Source organism: Balaenoptera musculus, chromosome 4 (assembly GCF_009873245.2).
Source record: "Balaenoptera musculus isolate JJ_BM4_2016_0621 chromosome 4, mBalMus1.pri.v3, whole genome shotgun sequence".
Lineage (NCBI taxonomy): Eukaryota > Metazoa > Chordata > Mammalia > Artiodactyla > Balaenopteridae > Balaenoptera > Balaenoptera musculus.
In genome coordinates this window covers 9,194,135-9,219,509 of record NC_045788.1, presented here as the reverse complement: position 1 = coordinate 9,219,509, position 25,375 = coordinate 9,194,135, and the positions used below count along the sequence as shown (strand labels likewise).

The window sequence follows — 25,375 nt, the reverse complement described above, 5'->3', positions numbered from 1 at the left end:
CAGGTTGTGAAGGCTTTTTAGAACTTTCTTTAAAACTTCACTTAATCTAAAAAACAAACAAACAAAAACAAAAAACAACAACAAGAGAAAAACACAGGCTGCTCATAAGGCACTTCTGAATTGCTTATAACCCTGACATGCAGTGAATTAATCTTCAGACCTAACATAAAATAAACACTTTAAGGGCATATTATGTTGTTTCAAGAAGTTTTGGGGGAATTCATTGATGGCCCAGTGGTTAGGACTTGGCATTTTTCACTGCCATCGCCCAGGTTCAATCCCTGGTCAGGGAACTAAGATCCTCATGGCATGGCAAAAAAAAAAACAAAAACAAAAAAACATCGGGTCAATTTCTTACTTACAAGATAGAGAACTAAGAATGAAGACCACATATAGGCAAGATTTGGAAAAGAGCAATTAACTTCTTGTATTTGGCCTTCTTTGAGAAAGCAAATCAATGTCTTATTTTAAAATCTATTACATTTTAAAGAACAAGTATTTAAATAATCAGATTCTGGTTACTCTTCTAATATTCTATAACACAGGCTAAGGAATCAATAGACAAATATACTTAAAAGTCAAGATAGAATTTAGAGATGAGGTATAATAAGAATCAGATGAGGGCCAAATGAGAACTGCTTACTGTAGTATATGTAGCAGCTAACTAAAAGCTGTAGTTTACCCATGCAAAACTCAAAATGCTATTTAAAGAATCACCTAAGCTAATTTTCTACTGTTGCTAAGTAGACTGTTCTTCTAGTAAATGACTCTATTCTGACTCATCTGACCTATGAACACCCTGATAGACTGAATTCAGAATTTAGGGCACAAAAGGAGAGCCAATGATGGATTGCTGCATAAACATTCACAAGCACTGAAAAACTAAATATACTCCTATGAACCTCTTTCCTAGAAATGTGAGATATAGTTAATTTTTCAAAGTCTGGATTCACTAAGCTTCTTGCATTTGACATTTAAATATTTACTACCTAATTACTCTTCTGCCCGTTTTTTTTTTTTTTTACTCCCAACTTTAGGAATTTTTGTCATTAACCAAAGAAGGAAAGGAAAGAAGATAAAAACAGTAGAAACTTAAATCAATCAAATTAGGCAAAAAGATTGTCAAACTAATTTTTAAAATTACAGTATTGAATTATCTGGATTGCATTTATCTCCCTTCCACATAAAATCACCACTTGATTACATGACAGTAAATCTTGCTCTTGTGTTTATGGAGAAATGCAGATCTTATTAGGACTTGGTTGACCATCCATCTCCTTCAGCTTACTCTGCATATCTAGAAACAGAAACATAACCATTTATTCCTCCCCGGATCTTCTGATCTCAATGTACAGCGTAGGCCGGGTAGAAGAAGAGCTTTTTTTCATTGGCTATAAAAGTGAACTCTTGGGAAAGAAATGGGCAGAAATAGAGACACAGATGTAGAGAACAAACGTATGGACACCAAGGGGGGAAAGTGGCAGGGGGCGGGTAGTTGTGTAGTGAATTGGGAGACTGGGATTGACATGTACACACTAATATGTATAAGATGGATAACTAATAAGAACCTGCTGTATAAAATAAATAAATAAATAAAATTCAAAAATTAAAAAAAAAAAGGAAAACAAAAGCCGAATTGAGAATTAAAACATTTTGCTTCCTACCTTTCCTATACGCCACACCATTCTGTTCCTCTCTATTAGCGTGACTAGTTATTTTAACAATTAACTTATAATACTGATGATAATAACAGTAATTTAACTATTAATCATTTTAACTATTTGATGATATTCAAAAAGTGGAATATTATTGCAGTATTAAGCAAAGACCAGATAAAACTGAACACAAAATTTTCGAGGATCTATGTTCTCTTATTTTTAAATGGTAATTAAAAGTTTCTGATACTATTTACACAATGATAAATAGGACATATATGTACTGCTAAGTGCCAAAAAGGTATTTGTTTTATTTACACTCTTGCACACTTTGCTTTCTGGCTTTGTACTTTCCCTTCCATCACTTTATATCTAGTAGCAATTCTGCAAAATCACTCAGTCCATTAAAAATTTCTTTTTTTCTGCTATAAGGAGCCAAGAATGCATTATTACATTTTTCCATGTGAGGTATGCTATTAAATAATAGCTTGTACACTAATTAAAGCAAATGTAATTGTGAGAACACATTGACATTGTTAAAGTAAATTACTCAATTTGTTAACAGTTTCATTTCAAGTGACCTTAATTGTATTAACTGTGATACTAGCTAATTAAATTGAACAGCATTAAATACATTGTTCTATATGTCCTAAAGGAGCAAATTTTCCATCACATCAGCAAAAGAAAAATAATGATTATATGGACCCCCCACCAACCCCAAAGTCTCCTAAACACATGTACACACAATGGGTCAAGCAGAAAAGGTCTCACCAGACTGCATTTATCATTACTATTTTAACATTGCTAGCATGGAATAAAACAGACCACATAGAAGTAACTGATCTTTAGATAAATGGTTAATTTTAGGACATTCTTTTATGTCAGGTTGAACAGAAATTACTTCATCATTACAAAGAGTTAAAATATTGAAAAAAATTGGAGTGAGGAAACAAAGATTGGTATAGAGGACTGCAATATGAAAATAAATGTTAAAATACTACAACTCTATGTAAATCAGATGTTACTTATTAAATGCTTAGTATATCAAGTCATAAGGATACATAATAAAAAACAGTCATGGCCCTCATTCTTGAGAAGAAACTTAACAGCACAAGAGAGTTACATGTCATTCCCATGTAACTGACATATCACCTTCTCAGATAACAACATAGATGCTAAATAACTCTCAGTCTTTAAAATACAATCTACACTGGCTTACAAAATCCCCAGCATTTGGCCCCTGCCTGCTAGGCTCATCCTGTGCCATTCCATGTCACCCACGATGCTCCAGCCACCGTGATCTTCCTTCAGTTCCTTGAATAGGATGAGCCTATTCCTATCCTAGGAACTTCCTCCGTATGAACTCTTTCCTTTTTCTAGACTGGTGTTTCTTTCATTCTGCCTACCTGTCTGTCCATCTGTCTCCCTCTTTCTGTCACCACCTTTGCGTGCCTGGCTCATCTGTCATTCACATGTAACTGACGTATCACCTTCTCAGAGAGATCTTCTCTGACAATCTAAAGTACGCACATAGACGCTCATGGTTAACACTACCCTATCTTGATTCTTACCTAGCCTTTATCATTCTCTGGTATGTTTTTTCTCATTTTTGTACTTTTCCTTTCTTTTTTTTTTTTTTTTTTTTTTGCTGTCTCTCTCATGCTAAAATGTGAATGTCATTGAAAGAGAGCACCTGGACTATTTGTTTAATAGCCTATCCCCAGATACTAGATGATCAATGAATATTTTTGAATGAATGAATAAACGTCAGGTCTGTGACCCACAGCCCCTACTGTGTGTGATAAAATATACATGCCTTTATGGTCTCTATTCATTAATTAAGTATGACTGAAATCTCTTAACCATCATGCCAACATGTCTGATTGAAAATCTGTAAGTTCAACAAAACAGATCTATTCACAAGTCTAATTAAAGATCCAAATTGATAGCATTGTTCTAAGCTTGGTCAAAATCAGTCATATTCTATTCTGCTGTCTTTTCTGGCCCTACTGATGCACTAGCAGAAAACAACTAATATAAATCTCTGATAAGAAATCCACTGTAGGTCACTGCACCTAAATGGGGCTTTTGGTTTATGTTCTAAGGTTTTAAGATAATACTGTCACTCTACATCACCTCTATAGCTCTAGTTATGCCTAGACCCAACCAACCAAACCACCATCACACAGCCTCTCATTTTTGGTGATCCAAGAATATTATAAGGCTGACTAAGCACGGTGGGAAAAATATCTCAAGGTACGGATATTCCTTTGCAGATAACTTTGCCCAAGGGGGTAGTGGTGACAGCTCTTGCAGGGCTACTGTTTCTGTCTGCCACCAGAGCAAGCAGTGAGGTCTCCTTTGCCCCTAAAGACATGGGAAATGAAAAAAATCCCGGTACAACTAAAATAACTCTTCACACAACCCCCACTCTAAAGGAACTGAAAAGGGGCCTCTCCATTAAGTAAATACTAGGAATTGCCACACCAACAGAAAACTTCAAATAAAACTAAAAACTGGATTCAATTAATGAGAAATAGACAACACAATAAAAAAAGATCAGAATTCAGACCAGAAGACTTTTTTTTTTTTTTTATTTCAAGAGTACATTTTACCAACAGTGAGTTTCATTGTTACCATTAAAATGTCTAACTTGCTAAATCTCAATCCACTGTGAGAGCATGAATACATAAAATCCATATATAGTGATCTAAATCTAATATTAAAGAGTGACTTGAAACTTCCTCGCCATTTAAATGTTTATGACTGATATTTAACCACTACCTTTTCATGTTAATTCCATCTACTCAAGTCAGCTAGTGAGTGGTATCTTGGAAATGCCTTACCACTAATTACAGATCATCAATACTCTTCCCATCACCGAATCATAGATTTTCTCCTTTTATAGTCTTTAACCTATGCAATTCTGAAGCACTGACCACCCTGGACCTACTGGAAGCTCTCACATCTATAGCTTCTTTAATTTTGGCCCTCCTTTATCTTTCCCCAACTTTGACTGTTTTAAAATACTGCTCTCTCTATCCAATTTCTAATCACGGAGAATTCTGACCAATCAATCCTCAGTTCTTTTCTCTTTCTTTGAATTTCTAACCTGTCTCATACTGTGAACTGGTATCTCTGGAGGATGACTTTCAGATCTCTAACTCATGGCCTTTCAAACTGAAGTCTCTCATTTCCCACTTTCTTTCGGACAGTGTAATTTAGAGGAACAGGGCATGGCATGTTCTCTGCTCTTTGATATAACTTCTACCTACTGTCACACCACGTAACAAAATCCGTCTTTAAGGAGACATTTTAAAAAACAACCATTTTTTAAAAATCCTTGTTACTGTCATTTAAGAACTTCCAAGTCGCTCTACCATTTATTTAACAATCTTTATCTTCAACAAAGCCACCATTTTCCTTAATGACTTAATAGCCTTACTTAGTTTTTCATCTATCTAAACTGCCGTTTTCCTCCATATGTAGAGAGAAGTTTTCATTAAGACGGTACTTTTTGCAAAACGACACAGACAGTAAAAAGATCAGTGGTTGCCAGGGGCTGAGGGGCACGGGATGGGGAAGATGAACAGGCAGAGCACAGAGAATTTTGTGAAAATACTCTGTATGACACTATAATGACAGGTACACGTCATTATACATTCGTCCAAACTCATAGAACGTCCACCACCGAGAGTGAATCCTAATGTAAACTACAGAGTTTGGGTGATTATCATGTGTCAGTGTAGGCTCATCAGTTGTCACAAATGTACCACTCTGGTTGGAGATATAGATAATGGGGAGGCTGTGCATATATGGGAACCAGAGGGTATATGGGAAATCTGTACCTTCCTCTTAATTTTGCTGTGAACCTAAAACTGCTCTAAAAAAATTAAGTGTTTAAAATTAAAAAAAAAAAAGATTTCAAACCAAAACCTATCCAAATCGACGTAGATCCAATTTATTACACAGAGCTAACGAAGGTACTGAGCTGGTTTATTGGCTACCACTAGACAATGTTCCAACGAATTAACATAGTTATCAAAGACTTATATACTGTTCCCATGTTCCCTTTATGACTCCCATCACCATGCTACTCTATGCTTCATGTCTCCTAACTCAATCCCTTCCAAAACCTTCTACTCTGCCCTCTTATAAGCCCCTTCCATAACAGCAAACTTCTTTATATTCTCAAACTATCAATGAATTCTTCTGCCATCAACTTCCTTGCCTACTGTCTACCTATTATACTCCCCTGACAAAACCACTGCCGGCTTTTTTTTTATTACTATCTTTTTTTGGCTGTGTTGGGTCTTCGATGCTGTGCAGGCTTTCTCTAGTTGTGGTGAGCGGAGGCTACTCTTCATTGCAGTGTGTGGGCTTCTCATTGCTGTGGAGCACGGGCTCTAGGTGTGCGGGCTTCAGTAGTTGCAGCACGCAGGCTCAGCAGTTGCGGCACGTGGGCTCTAGGGCACGCAGGTTTCAGTAGTTGCATCATGCAGGCTCAGTAACTGCAGCACATGGGCTCTAGGGCGTGCAGGCTTCGCAGCATGCAGGCTCAGTAGTTGTGGGACGCGGGCTCTACGGCACACGGGGTTTAGTAGCTGCAGCATGCAGGCTCAGTAGTTGTGGCACTCAGGCTTAGCTGCTCCACGGCATGTGGGATCTTCCCAGACCAGGGATCGAACCCGTGTCCCCTGCATTACTGGCAGGCGGATTCTTAACCACCATGCCACCAGGGAAGTCCAACCACTGCCTGCTTTTGATTGTGGCTAAATCCTAGGTGCTGAATTCTGCTAGACATAATCACACACGTTTATAAGCTAGTATCACCTATAAATTATGATGTCTAATATCACCTTGGCCCCCAAGATTATATATTCTTTTTCAACTCAATCTAACCTTTGTTGCTCTCCACAAATCTTCAAATGCTTCATTCTGTCACTCACTATCAGCAAATTACCTCACCCTAACATATCAAGAAAGAGAAATATCAATGATATTTCACTGAACCCTCTGCCATCAAACAAATGAACTTACTGCACCTAAACATCTGTTCTCCATCCTTCCTCTCCTTCTCTCTATGAATCCCTCCATCTTGGCTCTAGACTGCATCTGAAACCAAGCAGAGCCCTGCCACTGCCCTGTTCCAAGTACAAAGGCCCCTCCACACCCCCCAGCTCTTGTTTACAGAAGAGTTGAAGTCTCCCAAGCTTCCCTGAGTCACAGAAGAGCAGGCTCAAGCAGTTAATGATTAGGACAATAGAAGCACAGAATCTTTCAGTGTCTGATGCACATTCCTGAGTTGTTTTACAGATACTGTAACTGCCACCAGAGGGAAAACGCTAACTGCACGATGACCAGACTCTAGCCATGACATAAGCTGCTCCACCTTGAGCAGTACTGAGTCTACGGCTAGCACAATTCCAAGAACTGGCCTTAAAGACAGTGGGATTAACACTATTGCTCATAATAATCTGTAACTTTGTGGGCATCAAAGTAATTGTGGCTTTTTCTGCCCATATATGTAAGCAGGCAACTAAAATTATCAGCAAAGAGATGTTACAGACCCATGTCGACATCTTCCATTCTAAGAATATGGCACCCTGTGTCAGCATGAAGAAGTTACAGAAGATGGACCTTCGCCCATAATCCCACAGAAATGGAATGATGTCTGACAGTGGTGATTTGTAAGCAGATTTTTGCAGGCAGTTTGTTGCAAGAAGTAGCTCTCTGCAGGAGGCCACTTTTGTCCTGTCAGTTTAGCAAGGCTATATTTTAACTAACCTCCGGCCCAAGCACACCTTTCAAATCTTTTTGATCACACAGTACTTTGCCTAACCTGTTGATTCTTTCCATAGATCAAAGAAGTAGAATTGAAGAATAAGTAATTAACAGATGACCGGATCTCTTCCCCAGCTCCCCCTTCAGTAATCTCGCAAACAAACTGTGAGAACAAAATAGCATCTAAAGAAAGACCACACCGCTCAATGCTCTGTGGTGACCTAAATGAGAAGGAAATCCAAAAAAAGAGGGGATATATGTATGCGTATAGCTGACTCATTTTGCTGCACAGTATAAACTAACACAATATTGTAAAGCAACCATACCAATAAAAATTTTTAAAAAAATAATTTTAAAAAAAAGAAAGATCATTTTCTGGATCTTTCCAAAAAATGGAAAGGAGTCGACAAGCCTGCACACAATGGGAGATGGCAACAAATCTGACCCCCTATCTCAACGAGTAACTGAGATTATTTCCCTCTTTCCTTTTAAAAACTTTCATGGCCGAGCAGAATCTTCAGAGTTGGTTGTGGGACAGGAGTCCTCGTTCTCCCCAGATTGCCGGCTCTCTGATTAATGTGACCTTTCCGTTCTTAATCAGCACTTGTCACACAAGTGCTGACTTTTCGAGCAGTGAGCAGCCAAACCTGAGTTCAGTAACACTTCTACTACCTGGAAAAACCGTACTAAAGATCATAATGGGACAGTGTCATTTATCACATCAACTTCAGTAAACTAATTGAATTACCACCAATTTATTCATCAGTAAAGCCAAGCACCCCCTTCTAGTCATAAAACTCTATGATATAGTAACAGAAAGAAAGGAAGATTGGGACAAAAAAGTACAAGAGACAAAAATGGAGTAGGCAGGATATTCTGAATGTCTTGGGTTTTTCTTAAGTAGGTTACTGAATATTTTATACATGAGCTAGAAAGAAAGCTTTGAAACAGATATTATATAAAAAGGCATTACATTAAGTAATTATCTGAATACTATAAAAGCTGTAAGTAAGAAGGCATATAAAATTGAAGCTAAAAACTCTGGCTACATGTAACAAAATGTTATTCTCAAAAGAGACCTAATAGAGGAAAATGTTCTTTCATCATGAGCAAGATTCCAAGCTCTTGTAAGACTGGAAAACAATTAGTAATTCTGAGAATATTATTTTATTAATAGGTTAAGTTTCCCTAGATCTCGATATTGTTGTTTCCAGTTTAAAATAAAATAATTACTTTTTCATTTAATCCTTGAAAGTTCCATGCTAAGAATGAATAATCATGAGTAGCTGAACAAACAGTTTTGCTTTTTTTTTAACGGCTTCAATTGAATTACAGGTAACTTGTCAATTATTAATTAATACCCTCTGATCAAAGATCTTGGAATTTAAGGTGGTAATTTTTGTATATGACCAAATGCAACAGAGTACAGAGAAAACAGCATACTTTCTATGCTGTTTTCTATTTGAAAAAGAAATTAAAGCAGTTAAAAGTTAATTCACATGGAAAATGCGCCCTAAGATTTTGCATGTATATATCCAGTTCTTTTTTCTGCCCTTACCCACTTTCCTCAAACACCCATGAAAGTAAACCAATGATATGTAATTTTCTCTCTATCATACCTATATGTGGCTATTTTTGCTACTCCTTTCCAGAATACTCAGAATCATTGAACTCAGTAATGTACTGTTTTTCTATAAATGTTAAAAATTCAGATTTGAGAAATTAAAGATTTATTTGTTTACTTACGGAATATAGAACAGGAAATTTTAAAAAATCAAACAAAAAAACATGACTTCTACACAGGGAAACCACTGATTAAGTCCAATGTCTGACTACTTACAAAATGAGTCATTCAGTTGTGTAAAAGGCTTCAAATACGTGGAGAACCCCAAGAAAGACATATATTAAAATAAACCAATATACTAAAAAGGTGATGATTTTTCAAGTAAATATGACAACCCCATTAAAATGCAACACACGGTTTTGTGCAAAAAGAAAACCTAAGATGAAATATATGCTTTATATAAAATCTTTACATATACAATGCACAAAACCCACTACGGTTAGTAACCTTTATGGCTTTGAAGAACTAGATATTTACATATCTTTCTTCTGCATGTGGGTGCGTGTATGTGTGTTTTGTATATATTTTTAACAGTTGACAGCTGTTTTAGAGCATACAGAGATGCCAAGCTGAATGAGGGTCTTGATTACTTCAAGATTAGCTATCTAAAGTTTCTATTCATTTTAAGTGTTGTTAGTTGGAAGAGTCATTAGTCACTTCCTTGTCTCATAGAACATCAGCATACATTTACATTGTTAATGAACATTTGGGGTAAATGAATTAATGGCACTTTTAAACATCAATTCAGTCCTAATAACTTTGTATGTCATAGAAATGTTGGCTAGGATATAAACGAAAAGCCTTTTCAGTAAAGGTAACTCCTCATTCCTGCAAACAATAAAGGATAAAATTAATTTAAAATGTTTTTTAACCGGTTTAAAAAAATAGAACAATATTTAATGAACTAGTCCAGAGAAAAATAGGCACTTAAGGAAAAAACAAAACAAAACAAAAAAAACCCTATGTTCTAAAATAAGCATAAAAACCAGAACATTTTGGTGAAAATATTTCATATACTGATAACACAAAAATATATTCACTTTTAAAATATCCACTTATCAAAGCGCTTGCAGAATAATTTGACTTATTTCATTATGAGTACTTCTTACAGGTATGACATTTAAGAAAAAACATCACGAGGGAGGATTGTATCATTCTTACCAATGAAATTCTTTAAATGCTGAAACTGAAATTGGACACAAATAATTTTTTCATATTATCAAAACCCTAAACAGCAGTTTAAATAAAAGCAAATATAAAAATAAAATCACAAAAATAAGTTGTATGCTATCTTCATTAAAAACAACAAGGGCATTTGTATGATGTGGAAGGTATTAAAGATGCACAAAAAACATAAACACACTCCATAAACTCAATAGCTTGTATATGAAAGAAATAACTACTTAAGGTATCAATTTTTCTTTTAATTCCCAAAACAAGAGTTAATGGCAGACCTTTATTTACATCAATACAGAAAAAAAAAATCATATTTGAAGTATATAAAATATATACGAATGACTTTGACTAATTATAATTTCTTAAAATAGATCTTATAATCCTGATATATGTATTGAGTGAAAAATTACAAATAGTTACTTGAGTCAATGAATCAACTTTAGCAAATATTTAGTGAATTAGCTGAAATAAGGAAAGGCGTCAAGAATGCTCACAAACTCATTGTTTCCTTCTAAGATGCTATGTTATTACTAATACTGAGAAAATAATACAAAGCTCTGATACATATACATTTAATACATTTTTATAGGGCAGACCCCGAATACAGTTGATCTTTTAACAATTTCACTACACAGAGCTTTAAAAGTAAAACACAAATCCCAATTATTAAAAAAAAAAAGAAAATAATCAGGCAAGTGCTTTATCCTGTAATAATCTCAACTTGCTCAAGGAAAAAAAAAAATCCCTGCAAAAATCAACACCAAGAGCTTAGACTTCTTTAAAAGATGTTTGAGAAAAGGCCATTTTGCATTTCAACATTCTTACGCTAAAGCAATAAACTGTTTAAGTTTATGATTTTTTTAAAAAAAGAATGACAGTGCATTAAACAGTTGGCTATGGCTAATGCGTCTGTCTATAATTAAAAGTTGACGTTTTGTGGAATCCATCAGTGTCAGAGCGCTCCATATCTATCCAGGGAAATGTTCTTAAAGCTCTCCCGCTCAGCCTCTCTAGAGAATGACACACAAGGCAGGCAAAGCTAGCTGGAGACCCTCTGCCAGGTTTCCCAGTAACCTCAAAGTTATCTGCATACAAAACTCACCTCCAGGCTTGTGTGAGTAACTCAACAAGGGGTCAATGCCCACTTCTTGTTCTTCTGGCTGCAGAGGATGTCTAGTTTCAGATAAGGAATGATACATTGTGAGAACTGGACAATGTCACCAAGAGTGACCACCTGGGAGATGAAAAATATGGAGAAAAATGATAAATTTTTTTTCTGCTATGACTGGGAATACATGCAAAATGGAAAATGATTAAATGAGCATTACAAACATTAACAAGTTTTCCACAGGCTCCAGGGACTGTTACTACACATTGCTAGGCATATATATATAAAGAAGCGAAAAAGTGGCACAAGATTTTCATTTCAACAATTTCTTCCCAAATCTGGACTTCACTGGTAACCTCTACCTCAACATTCAATTACATTTATTTTCAGTAAACTTCTGCACAAAAAGCTGAATTGTAAGTTAAATCACTGTCACATTTATAATATCCTTCATTTTACTGCCAAAATAATACACATTTACTATAGGAACTTTCAAAATATAGAAAATATAGCTAACTAAAATCATTCGTAATTATATTAGCTAAAAACACCACTGTTAACATTTCAGTTTATTATATGTATTCTTTCTGGGCATTTAAAATACATATAGTTTAATGTGATCCACCATGCTAAGTATACTGATTATATAAATTATCATGAGTATTTTCCTTCCCATAAAAAAGTCTATATTATCACTTCTAATGGATCCCTGGTATTCTATTATATAGCTATAACAATTGACGTAACCAATTCCTTATTAGCAAACAATTAGGATGCTTTCAGTTCCCCAACACTATAAACAGCCTCACAATGAATATCTTCCGGTAATATCTCTGTGCTGTATCCATGATTATTTCCTTAGGATAAAATCCTATAAGCATAATTGCTGGACCAAAATATTTATTTTAAAAAAATAAGATTTTAAGATAAGTTTTGCCAAATTATGCTCTAGAAAGATTTGTATATAATAGAACAATTCATTTCCCCTGGACCCTCATCAACAGTGGGAATGAGTAATTCCTTAGGCTTTTTTTTTTTTTTTGGACCTATATGATAGTCAAATTTTATATTGCATTTGCTTGATACCTAGGTGAGATCACTGAAGACTTCATATGTTTTCTCTGACATTTGTTATTGTCTTTTGTGGATGCAGTTTATTATTATGATTGCCTTCATTTGTAAGCATGCTTTAAATATTAAGGATATTAAACCTTTGTCATATGCTACATATATTTTTCTCAGAGTGTGTCTGTCTTCAAATTATATATAGTTGTTGTGGAGATAGTAACTTCTTCATTTTTATGTAGCCAAATATATCTGTATCTCCTTTATGGATTCTGCCTCTGGTATTACGCTTCCAAAGGCAAGATTATATAAATAACCACCTGTGTCTTCTCTTATAGTTTTTAAGGTTTTCCTCCTCAATTCTCATTTCTATGAATAGTTCTAATTTAAACATAGATTTTTTTTTTAGAAATTAAATTGTTTTTGAACTTCCAAGCTACACTAACTACTTATAATTTTTTTATGTCTATAAAGTACAAATGACCTTCCCAAATCAGAATCTTCCAAAAAATAGACTGGGTTCGCTACTTTTCATCCAAAATAATGTAAGTAACATAATCTTTTAAATTTTAAGAGCAGGAGGGACAGGAAGAGGAAATGTGTAATGCTAAATTGGAAAAGCAAGTCCAACCAAAATGGGTATGTAATTTTACAAGATATAGTCTCCACTTATGGAGGAAAATTCCAGAGAAGCCCATGAACACACAAATCCTTGACCAATCTTTTCCTATCACAAAATGCTCCTTTATCTTGTTTACTTAATTTCTAAAACTCTCATTTCATAAAATCACTCTTGAACACTTTCTCATTTTTATCAGAACCCTCCAACTCTCACCCACCCTCACTCTTGGATCAGATGTTAACATCCTTTGCCCCTCAGATTATGGTTAAAACAAAAGAAGCAGAGGGTTAGGCTAAATCAACATTTGGGAAAGCAGAACTTTTGTGGCCAACATAGTAAGAATTTCTAAAGCCATAAATCCTAAATCCATAAAGCTAAACCGTTGTCAGTTCTTGTTTCTTATGTGTACAAATCAATTAACATATATGGAGCACTAACTATACAGAAGGAACTCTGGGGAATATAATCTAGTAGAGCAGCGGTCCCCAACCTTCTTGGCACCAGGGACTGGTTTTGTGAAAGACAATTTTTCCACAGATCGGGGTTGGGGGGGGGCTAGGGGGGATGGTGTTGGGATGATTCAAGCACATTACATTTATTGTGCACTTTATTTCTGTTATTATTACATTGTAATATATAATGAAATAGTTCTACAACTCACCCTAATGCAGAATCAGTGGGAGCCCTGAGCTTGTCTTCACTTACCACTCACTGATAGAGTTTTTTTTGTTGTTTTTTTTTTTACTGATAGGGTTTTGATACGAATCTGCAAGCAATTGATTTACTATGGTCCCGGTGCAGTCAAACCTCTCTGCTAATGATCTGTATTTGCAGCCACTCCCCAGTGCTAGCATCACCGCCTCAGCTCTACCTCTGATCACCAGGCATTAGATTCTCATAAGGAATGCTCAACCTAGATCCCTTGCATGTGCAGTTCACAGTAAGTTTCCCGCTCCTATGAGAATCTAATGCCGCCACTGACCTGACAGGAGGTGGAGCTCAGGTGGTAATGTGAGTGATGGGGAGCGGCTGTAAATACAGATGAAGCTGCGCTCACTTGCCCGCTGCTCACCTCCTGCTGTGCAGCCCAGTTGCTAACAGGCCACAGACTGCTGCTGGTCCGTGGCCTGGGGGTTGGGGGCCTCTGTAGTAGAGGAGAGCAAAATGTAGATAAGCAATTATATTATAAAATAGAATCTGACACGTTCTGCTGATCAAATGAATAAGCACATTAAAAAATAAAGTCCTCTACTATGGAGAAGTAAGGCTCACCAAACGCCAGCACCTAATGGGGTCAGGCAAAAAGCATTATTAATTACAGTTAACATCTATTAAGTAGTGAATATACGACAAAAACTACTCTAAACACTTCACATATACTCAACATTTCATCCTCCCAACAACTCAGTGATGTATCTTCATCATCATTTTCATTTTACCAAAGAGAAAACTGAGGTACAGAGAGATGAAGCAATTTGCTTAACGTCGCACAACTAGTAAGTGTTGAAGCCAGACTGTGAACCCATCCTATCTGGCTCCAAAGCTCACCCTCTACTCAGTACTACACTTGGCTCCTGTTAAGTCAATGAGACAGACAGAGAGGCATAAAACAAGGGGGTCTAAGAGGACCAGGTCTGTGAATTATTGGAACATCCTTTTCTCTGCTTCAACATTTTCAAGAAAAACTGGAAATCCAGAATTTTATGTGAAATCTCTTTACTTGTAAGTGTTGGCAAATAATAAAAAAAAAAAAAAAAAAGAAAGAAAGAAACTGTGTGGAACTGATTAAACACATGTCAAAACTGTATTTGGCCATGGACAACTATTTTAATGTAAAATTCATATTCTCTATACACTTTGTCATACTCTTTAAAAATACAAGGGTAAACATTTGAAAACGAGTATTGCAAGTTAACTGCCAGACTTCCTTAAAATTTCTTTAATATCCTATACTATGTTTTCATATCATTTCTCATTTTTGTAGTATATACTTCTGTTAGACTTCATATACGTAAAATATATAAATAAGGGGATTTTATGTATTTTAAACTCTATGAGAAATAGACAAGCAACAAGGAAACTGATATCAAAGTGTATTTCAAAAAGGAACATCAGAAGAAGAAAGAAAAACCCTCTCTATAGCTAAAATAAAATACAACATGACGATGTTCAAATATTCACTCAAGATGCTCAAAGAGACTTAAGATCTTTTAAACTCCTTAGAGAAAGTTAAGTTCAAGTCATTTACTGATTTTAGCTTTAATAATAATTCTTTAGAAACTGAGATGTCTGTGGTAACACCCAATAAACAGAATACAAAATTTACTATTCAAAAGTAACTTACTAAAAGTAGGTGCTGTTTTGTTTTTTGTTGTTGTTTTAAATATAAAGGGCTATTTTTGCTTTTTAGAACATAAAAGAATATTTACCTTTGTTGGTTACTGCTACTGTGATTACCTTATAAAATCACAATACGTTGCTTTCAAATATGAAGTAATTTTTCCAATTTGTGTTCTGTGACTATGACAACAACCAAAAATAAAGCAGGATAGAAAAGGTTTTTAAACAAATGTATCTATATTTGTTTTAATCACTATTTTGAATAAATTTTGTATCTATGAATATCAGACTATAAGAAAATATTTAATAAAAATTCAAATATTTAAGGGAATTTTTTGTGGTCTGAAGATTTTAAGATAACCCCTATAAAAGTCAAAATGGCATAAACATTTTGAAACTCACAGTGGACCACTGCATCTTATGTTTGTATACTTGCTATGCCTTAATCTTCTCTACATAGAAGCTAGACATATATGTAGAAAAATATATATATAACGACCAAAAATATGTATCTTAGTAAATGACTACTCAAATCCATAAATGATGGAGTTCAGTTTTCTTAAATAACGCCAAGTTGTCTCTAGAATTTCTCTGACTGACAAAAATGGTAAAGAATTTTAAAAAATAAAGGCAATCTTATTTTTTCTAATTCAGAAAGCACAGCAATATACCTTCTAAGACCTGAGAAAGGAGATACCCCTTCTTTGCTACACTTACTATAAATAACAAAGTTACTACTGCACATGAATTCAACATTCACAAAACTCAAAACTGGTTGTGCAACGTGGTTTTACTGCCATCCTGGTCACAGGAATTGACACATTAGGCTGAAAGTGCCATTTAAAATCCCAGACTAACCTTAGGACAGTTGTATTGGCTTCACATATCTGGTTCTTGCAGTATTAAATCTTAAGATAAAAGTGATCTGTCTGAAAGAAGGGAAGTCTTGTGAAAATAGTATTTAATGAAAGGGTAAGAGTTCAGCACTAAAGCTTGGAAGACAGTCTTAAAGTATGTTAATTAAATTTCAGAATAATCTATTTTCCAGGTAAACTGAAGCAACACAAGCAGTCTGTAAGTGAAAATTTCAAATTATTAGCATGATACAGACAAAAGGTTAGCTGAATAAAATTTCTCACTTTTAAAATGGCATCATATAAACAAAACCTCTAGAAAAATAGTTTATCCCCTCTGAATCTGAAGTTCTACGTTATTTCAGCTTATATTCATTCTATCACTGTTTCTATTACATAGGCATAGAATTAGCATTCTGAATTGTGTCTTCTAAAGACATCCGTATTCAGAAAAGCTCATATAAGCATACTCCATTCATTTAAATTCTTGCCTGATGGTAAACTTAGAAGTCAAACACTGAAGTTACAGAGTAATGTTACTTTACATAAAGATATCTCCTGTAAGAAAAGCATATCAAAGAGCTTAAATGAACTATTTCCAGAGCACAATCATAAAAGGGGGAGAGGGCTTCCCTGGTGGCGCAGTGGTTGGGAGTCCGCCTGCCAATGCAGGGGACACGGGTTCGTGCCCCGTTCCGGGAAGATCCCACATGCTGCGGAGCAGCTACGCCAGTGAGCCACAACCACTGAGCCTGCGCGTCTGGAGCCTGTGCTCCGCAACAGGAGAGGCCGCGATAGTGAGAGGCCCACGCACCGCGATGAAGAGTGGCCCCCACTCGCCGCAACTGGAGAAAGCCCTTGCACAGAAACGAAGACCCAACACAGCCATAAATAAATAAATAAATAAATAAATTTATTTAAAAAACAAATAAAAGGGGGAGAGCATACAGCATGAATGAGTATCTGTTACAGGTAGCATGCATTCACCATGATGGGTATGTAACCTAAAATATGACATCTTGGCTACAAAAGCAAGAAACTGATAGAAGCTAGATTTTTTGTAATTAAGAGAGTAATGGACCATTACCTGTAGAATTGGCAAAAAACAAAAAAATAAGAGCTTTTATTTAGAAATACTGGTAGCTAGAGGTAAATTTGATGGTCAGGAATAATGATGTTTTAAAGTCTTAGTTATAAGGGAGAGAAGGAGGTAGAAAAGGAGGAAGGAAGAAAGAAAAAGAAATGAGAAAGAAAACAAAGACAAAGGATGAAGTTCCATTTTTAAATTCTGTCAATCTTGAATACAAGAGTGCTACACTGGACTTTAAATAAGTTAATTAAGTATTAAAATCAATCATCTGAAAGTCTTAATATTTAATATTGGTTAGATTGTATATCAAGGTAGTTTTATTATTTATTTACTCCAAACCTTTCCAGAATACTTCATCTGACAACAGGGGGTCTGTTTCTCACAAGATAAATGCATTTACACTGCCAAATAAATTATATATAAGAGCGTTTGTCTTAATACACGTCATTCAATATTAAAAATCACCCATTGGTAAAATCCTGAAACCCTAATTCATTTTTACCAACCACACAATTGTATTATTCAAGTGCTGTCTATTAAATACCTCAGTGTAGGTATAGGACTACAATGAGGGTCTACACACTGAGAGCAATGATCAAAAGAAAATTAACACAGATTTAATCCTTATAATTAACAGGCTATTAGAACAAGAATTTTAGGGTAAACAATCCACTATAAATATACCAGATTCACAAACGATACACACAATCAGAAGTATGTAGAATATACGAAAGGTTCACAGGTGGGCTTAAATATTTTATATTACAAAGTAGGAATATGTTTGGCCTTTCAATATCCAAATGCTATAAAGTAATAGAATGTGGCACTTGTGACCATATAAACAAGAGGAAATTGAGCATTATTAAGAGTTAAAGTGGCCTGACAAAAAGCTCTCCAGCATGTCTGCTCATATGGTTTCAGAGCTCTCTTGAATACATGCTCACAAAGCAAAGATTGGGAAAGCAGCTCAGCCTAGTAAGCAAGCGTTTTGTTTATTATAGCCTTCCATTGCTATTGCCATATTTTATATGTATAGACACCACCTCTAGCCTTTACACTATTCGGTCAGCTTTTCATAAAATCAAGAGAACTACAACAATTAGGACTTCAGGAAGAACGAGCAAAACAGGAAATGAAAAGAGAAAACAGCCACAGTAACTTGGTCAATTACGTTAAACTGATGATGATACCAAGAACAAGGAAGAGAAATAAATGGCTACTCTTCGCATACGCAGCACATCAAATCAAGCATTTCGGTCAAAAGTCAAACAAAAAACATCCCTTTGGTGCAAGCTGGGGAGGCCTGACTTGTTTCCAGAAGCCTGAGCAACTGTGAGGAGATCCGTCTAAAAGTCCACGGGGATCTTATATTTATCCCTTGGCTATTAGTAAGTGGTAGGGCTGCAAAACCCAAAGAAACTTTACTAAAAACAGTACTTTTAATTAAACAATAATAACAGCAAAAACATAGCATTTATTAGGAAGCAGGCACTGTTTAGGCACTTTTACTTTTCAACCTTACAATTCCTCTGTGTGGCAGACACTCTTCATTATCCCCTTTTATGATTAGGCAACCAGAGAGAAGTTAGAGAACTTAGAGTCACAGAGCTGTTAGTGGCAAAACCACCTCAGGATTTACAGGATAAAAAGTTTTCTTTATTGTTATGTTAAATAAAATTCACAGGCAGACCTCGGACATACTGCGGGTTCGGTTCCAGACCACCGCAATAGAGCAAGTATCGCAATAGAGTCACTGGAATATTTTGGTTTCCCGGTGAATTGGAAAGTTATGTTTATGCTATACTGTACTCTATTATGAGTGCAATAGCATGTCTAAAAAATGTACATACCTTAATTAAAAATACTTTATTGCTAAAATGTTAATGATCAGCTGACAACGCAGGGTTGCCACAAACCCTCAAATTTGTTAAAAAACACCATGATCTGCAAAACACAATAAAACGAGGTATGCTTGTAAGGCAAAGCATTCTAGTTTACTTTTCTCCCATACAAGCTTTGCAAAATCTAGGACTGAAAGTTCAATAGGCCTTTTATATTTACAGGGTATATGTGCCCTCCCAAATCACCAGCTGAGAATAAATGCGTATCTAGCGAGAAAAGAAAATAACAAGTAAGCTATGGATGCAGACATAGTTTATATACGCCTCAGCAAAATTATAATTTATGAGTAAGCCACACGACCTTTGGAGTCACTATCAAACAGCCAAAATTGTGAACTACCTAAACCCCGCAGTGCTATGATTCACGTTACGCCAATCACTGCCGTTCCAGCAGCATCACTGAGGGGAGGCCAGCTGCTCAGAAGCACCACCTGATCCTCTCTAGCCAGAGGAGCCCACACAAAAACATCTACTTTCCTCCCTCCGCAGTTTCATTCACACCTCTTTCCCTCCTGATGGGGCCTTTCCCATTCACTTTTCTAAATGCTAGACATAATCTGAACACCCATCTTTTCCTCTGTGGACCAATGCCAGAAGTCATTTCTCCCTGCTCCTCCATAGCAGTACTTCCCTCATGTGATGGACCACAGGAGCCTGCAGGACAATATTAAGCCATAAATACTAGCAGTTAGAATATGAAGAACTACGTTTGTTCTAAATACCTTTTGGTCAACAGCATTAGTACAGATTCTTCCTACAGAGAGAAGGTATGTAATTGAAGACTTCAGTAGAAAGTAAAAATTTTTGATTCAAGTTTTTGCTTCCCCTCTGTAGTGTGACCACTCCTACCCCCCTAATTGTAGATTCATCTCTCACTGACACTCTGGCAATATCCTCCCCTAACTGGTCTCCCAGCTTACATTCTTCCTTGCTGCTGTCAACAGTGTTGATTGCCTTTCCGACAAAATTCAAATTTTGTTCGGTCCAAGTGCTCCTGGAGAGATACCCAGGGGGGTAGTTATAATTGGTCTAAGCCAATCATGATGGTCCCATTTCCTGTGTCAGATTGGCTGGGATGAGCCATTTGATGTGAATGGAAGTTGCCCAAGGGCTTCTAGAGGTTTTTCTCTCAATTACAAAGACGTATACTCTTTTTTTTTTTTTTTTAACATCTTTATTGGAGTATAATTGCTTTACAATGGTGCGCTAGTTTCTGCTTTATAACAAAGTGAATCAGTTATACATACACATATGTTCCCATATCTCTTCCCTCTTGCATCTCCCTCCCTCCCACCCTCCCAATCCCACCCCTCTAGGTGGTCACAAAGCACCAAGCTGATCTCCCTGTGCTATGCGGTTGCTTCCCACTAGCAGTGGATTAACCAACCTAGATTCACCCTACCTCTAGCCGTCTTGCTATAGGTAATAACAGAATCCTTACTGTATAACCCAACTGAGATTTCCTGTTACTGCCAGATTTCACAGCCTAGCATACCCACCTCCTACAGTCCATTATCACACAACATCCAATGCGATTTTTTTCCATTGTAAACTGTTTCCCAACGTACTTAGCATAAAATCCAAACTCCTGTTAAGAGGCCCTGAATCCAGACCCACGCCTAACCCTCTGACCCCACTCTCCCCTCGGTCAGGATGCTCTGGCCACACAGGACTTCTTTCTGCTCCTTAAACAAAAATCCAGCTCAGTGCCACTTTAGGTCTTCGCACAACCCCATTTCCTCTGCTGGGACGCTCCGCCCCTTAATATCCTTCAGCTATCTGCTCACATTCAGGGCAGTGCAGAAAGCTTTTCCTGGAGCATGTCTAATCCACTGGCAAATCTTGTTGGTCCTACCTTCCAAACAAAATCAAGCATTAGGCCGTTCTGTACCACAACCACCCTGACCCAGGTCACTGCCAACCCCGGCACGGACTATTTAATTTCCTCCAATACGGCTCCCTGTTTCCAACCTGGCTGGTCATCTACAGTCCATCGACCCACAGCAGCCTGTGTGATCCACCTAAGATTTTAACTCAGCTCGTGCCTCACCTCTGCTCAAAGCTTTCCACTGGCTTCCCATCTCACTCAGAAGAAAACAAAACATCTTCACCGGACTCCACAGGATCTTGCCCCCAGCACCGCTTTTTTTGAGCTTTTACCCTACAGCTCCCCCTGCCCCTGCCGCTCAGGCTCTCCAGGCCTAATGGCCTCTCCGCAGCTCCTCACATGTGCTAGGCAAGTTCTTGCCGCCGGGGGCCTTTGTATAATACTTTCCTCAGTTCCTAAACGCTTCCGTGAGGTATCCATCCTCAGAGATGGCTCTCCCACACTGCCTTTCAAAGTCCAGGTTCAACCGTCACCTCATTTGTTAGGTGACCCATGATCACAGGGCCACACTCGGCACACCCCCTCCCTTACTCTTCATCCCATTATCCAGCTTTACTTAGAACATGTATCACTACCTCACACAGTACACACTTACTCGTGTTTTGTTTAGTGTCCATCACCCCCTATTATAAATTCTATGAATGCAAGGGCTTTATACCTATTTTATGCACTTCTGTATCTCCCGTACCTGGAAGGTACCCTTATTTTTTTATTATGGCATTCCTGATGACAGTTTGGACGAATCCAATAAAGTACAATGAGAGAAGCCTAATTTGAGTCCCAGTTAGTTATTAATTTAAATCAGTTTTTCAAGAATTCCTAGGTACATGTTAGGGATGTATATTAGCACAAAATACATGAAAGAGATTAGAATTAAAGATATTTGAGAAGACAAATCCCATAGAATGGACTAGAAATTAGGAAGATCCTCTAATAAGAATTACTCTAAAGAATCAAGGACTGGTCCCTCTGGGTGAGAGGCAGCACAAGACCCTGGGCTCTCTCTTGGGAGAGCCTGAGGCAGCTGAACAAACACTCGGTGGTGCTGCTCAGAAACACAGCATGGGAGGAGACAGCCCAGGTTCCCTGTAGACCAGCAGGTTCTCAGACACCACCCACCCCCCCACACACACACAGACACACACACACTCTTCTGCCACCTGCACGCACCACACTCTACAGTGGCCAAACTGCTCCCTTTTAACAGTGCCCATTGGTTAGAAATGCTCCACGGAAGCCAAGGAAGACCAAAGACGGCAAGAAATCCGCACATTTTACCCAACCTGTGATCCATGCTCTGTGAGTCAAGCCCAACCACTTACTGAAAAAATAACCCATGTCTTGTTCAGGGCTGGAACCAGAAGGTTAGCGGCTCAATATACTAGTACAGTGGGTGAGAACTGGCATAAGCCCTTGCATTCCAACTGTAAATGCTTAGATTTTGAGAAATTTCTGAGAAACTAGTAACATATTATTAACTGTTATGTCATATGCAAGCTTTACAAAGTTAGCCATCCCACAAATAAACAATAAAAGGACCACACACAGGCCAATGATGAGAATGTGTCATAAACCCATGACTGCGATTAATCAAATTAATGAAGTTCCTGACAAAAGTTAACCACTGGAATTTCTAAGTTTCCTTATATAAATTACCAAAACAAACAAAGAAAAAAGGAATAGTATTTCAATGATAAAAGTAGAGTTTGAAAGTATTTTAGAATAACATCTGGTTTATATTTGACATCAAGTAGATGATATCTTGTGGCTAATCTTTTAAGCCAATTTTATTAAAAATACACAAACACAAAGAAGGTATGCTATACAACTAACTCTATATCTCCTCTTGTTTTGAAAGATTTTTTCCTTTTATTTCGATTATCTCAATTATCTTTCTCTTCAGAAGAAATTAAATTCTAGCTAAAAGATATTTTTTCTATTTGTTAATTTCATGTAAGACCTATCTCATGACTAACATGAGAATTAAATAAGATCACGTGTGGGAACACATACCAAAAACTGTAGTGGAACCAAGGTTCTGCATTGTAGTTTACTGACAATAATAATCAATATTAACATTTTTTATATAAGATAGCAGATGTATGATTAACTACATCTTTTTAAGGTTATATTGATACTTCTACTAAAAGTGGTGCAGACTGTAAGTAGAGAGCAAGAATTATCTGGAAGAGGGAGGCAGGGAAACATCCTGTGGGAGGGCTCAGGGGAGACACAGGACGTGCACGTTCCATTCAGAGGCCTGAGGAGTCAGGCTCAGCTTGGTTGATAATCAGGCTCAGTAAGGAAGTGGAGACTATATGTATAAGGCTTGACTTACAGACCACACTAAGATCCTGAGCTGTTTCCTAAGGACAGTGGAAGCTACTGAATAACTTTAGGTAAAGAGGAGAGAACGCGGGCTGTGGCTTCTCCACATTTACTCTTTCTTCAGCTATACAAAACTGCATCACTCAAAACTTCCATACATATGGCTCCTCTGTCTGGCATTACTTTCCTCGCCTTCTTTGCTTAACCAACTGCTACCTGTCCTTAAGATTCAGCTCAAAAGTCACCTTCCCCCACCTTCCTTCAGACGCCCATTTACCTTGTGTACAACTCCACACTAAAGTGAACCATTCTTCAGTATAATGGTTGGTTTTCCACTAACCTCTACTCTTTCTAAGGATAGAGGATGTGTTTTATTCATCTATACTCCAAGGAACGAATATACAAGCACTTGCAAAAATCATTATTCAATGAATCAACAAAACCCAAGACACGGCTTAGTATAATTCCCAGATATGAGGACTAATTGAATTATACTTGCTCCTATACATAAGCATACAAATTGGCCTCACAGTTATGTCATAGGAACAAATACTGCCTTAAATTACACTGAGCTACAAGAGCTGAGCTATGCCCCATACTGTTTAATATGACCTAAAACACTTATTTAACAAATACATGTTGAATACCTACTAGGGGCCAAGTACCACAGCACTGTTCCTCAAAAGAAACGCAAATTCAATAAGCAGTGAGCTTAATTCTATATACTACTTGGTGAAAATTACCACTGTGATACTGTATGTTACAACAGCACTGAAATGTAATACTCACTTCCAACCATAACTTTGGACATTCTCACATCAGATAACAAACTAGATTACTCAGAATGTTTTCTTTTCCACAAAATCAAAAACCTTTTTGAAATGTCAGCCTTGAACATCATAAAATTATACAGAATGATGAGGAACCAAGCCTATAGTGCATATAAATATGAGAGCATATTAGACTGCATTTAATTACCAATTCAAACAACAACCTGATCTAACCTTTGACAAGTAAAATAAATGTTCTGAATAATTTAACTAAAGCAAACATTTGCTGTTAATGCTGCTAATTATAGTAAGAGCTGGAAAGAGAAGGGAAGAGAGATGACGAAGGGAAGAGAAGGGGAGATGGAATTTTTTTAATTAAGGTTGAGATCTGCAACTATTCTTTGAAACATGATTTTTTTCAATGAATTCAATTCGCATAAAAGGGCAAACTCAGTTGAGCAAAGTTGCTTTATGAATACTCAGATAAAGTAACATTTATAGCTGATTAGAGAGCCCACTCTTTCAGCCAGTAAAAATCACTAGATTATCATGGGGAGGGGAAAACTAGGTACAGATGAATTAGGGTATAACTGCCCCCCCTTTCATTCAAGGGGCTCAAAGTTTAGTGAGAAAAAGCTGAGGAAACAGGTTGCCAGCCTTAGCATTAATTAATCAATTGAAATAATAAAAATAAAAATACAGATGCCCAGTTTAATCTGAATTTTAGAAAAACAACAAAAGCAATATTTGGAACATGCTTAAACTAAATGTATTCATTACTTATCTGATTGTGCACCCTGTATTTTATCTGACAACCCTACAAGTAGATAAATGAAGACAAGTATTTATGGGAAAATATGTGGTATATCCACTGTAGGAGCTCCAGGATTAAATGAGACCAAAACTGTCAAAAGGTGAGATCCCCAAAGAACTCACCCTCAGGCAGGAAAGAGTTGTTTTTCCAGAGCTGCTATCTGATTGCTAATGGGAAAGACCAAAATACACTGCACAAATGGACAGCTCCAGCCCACCGGAACTTGTTTTTCAATTGTCCTAAGAAAAGGAACTATTAAAAAAATACAATAAACAAATGAACAAACAAATGTCTTAATGGAAACCATCAGCTATTAAATAGCAGAAAAATGAAACATCCTGACAAAACTCCAAGAG

At 36.7% G+C, this 25,375-nt stretch overlaps 1 protein-coding gene across 9 annotated transcripts in view; it reads right to left on the bottom strand.

The window, feature by feature from the left end:
* Nucleotides 1-25,375, bottom strand: part of TBC1D5 (TBC1 domain family member 5) — a 538,946-nt gene that overhangs the window by 321,142 nt on the left and 192,429 nt on the right. For 7 of the 9 annotated variants that reach the window (XM_036849871.1, XM_036849872.1, XM_036849873.1 and 4 more), the window contains one exon: nt 11,342-11,473. In XM_036849871.1, coding sequence (XP_036705766.1) covers nt 11,342-11,438 — 97 coding nt within the window. In that variant the 5' untranslated portion in view covers nt 11,439-11,473. Of the gene's footprint in view, nt 1-11,341; nt 11,474-14,016; nt 14,040-15,463; nt 15,485-25,375 lie in introns of those variants that run through there. The other 2 variants (XM_036849877.1, XM_036849878.1) reach the window with 2 other exon arrangements.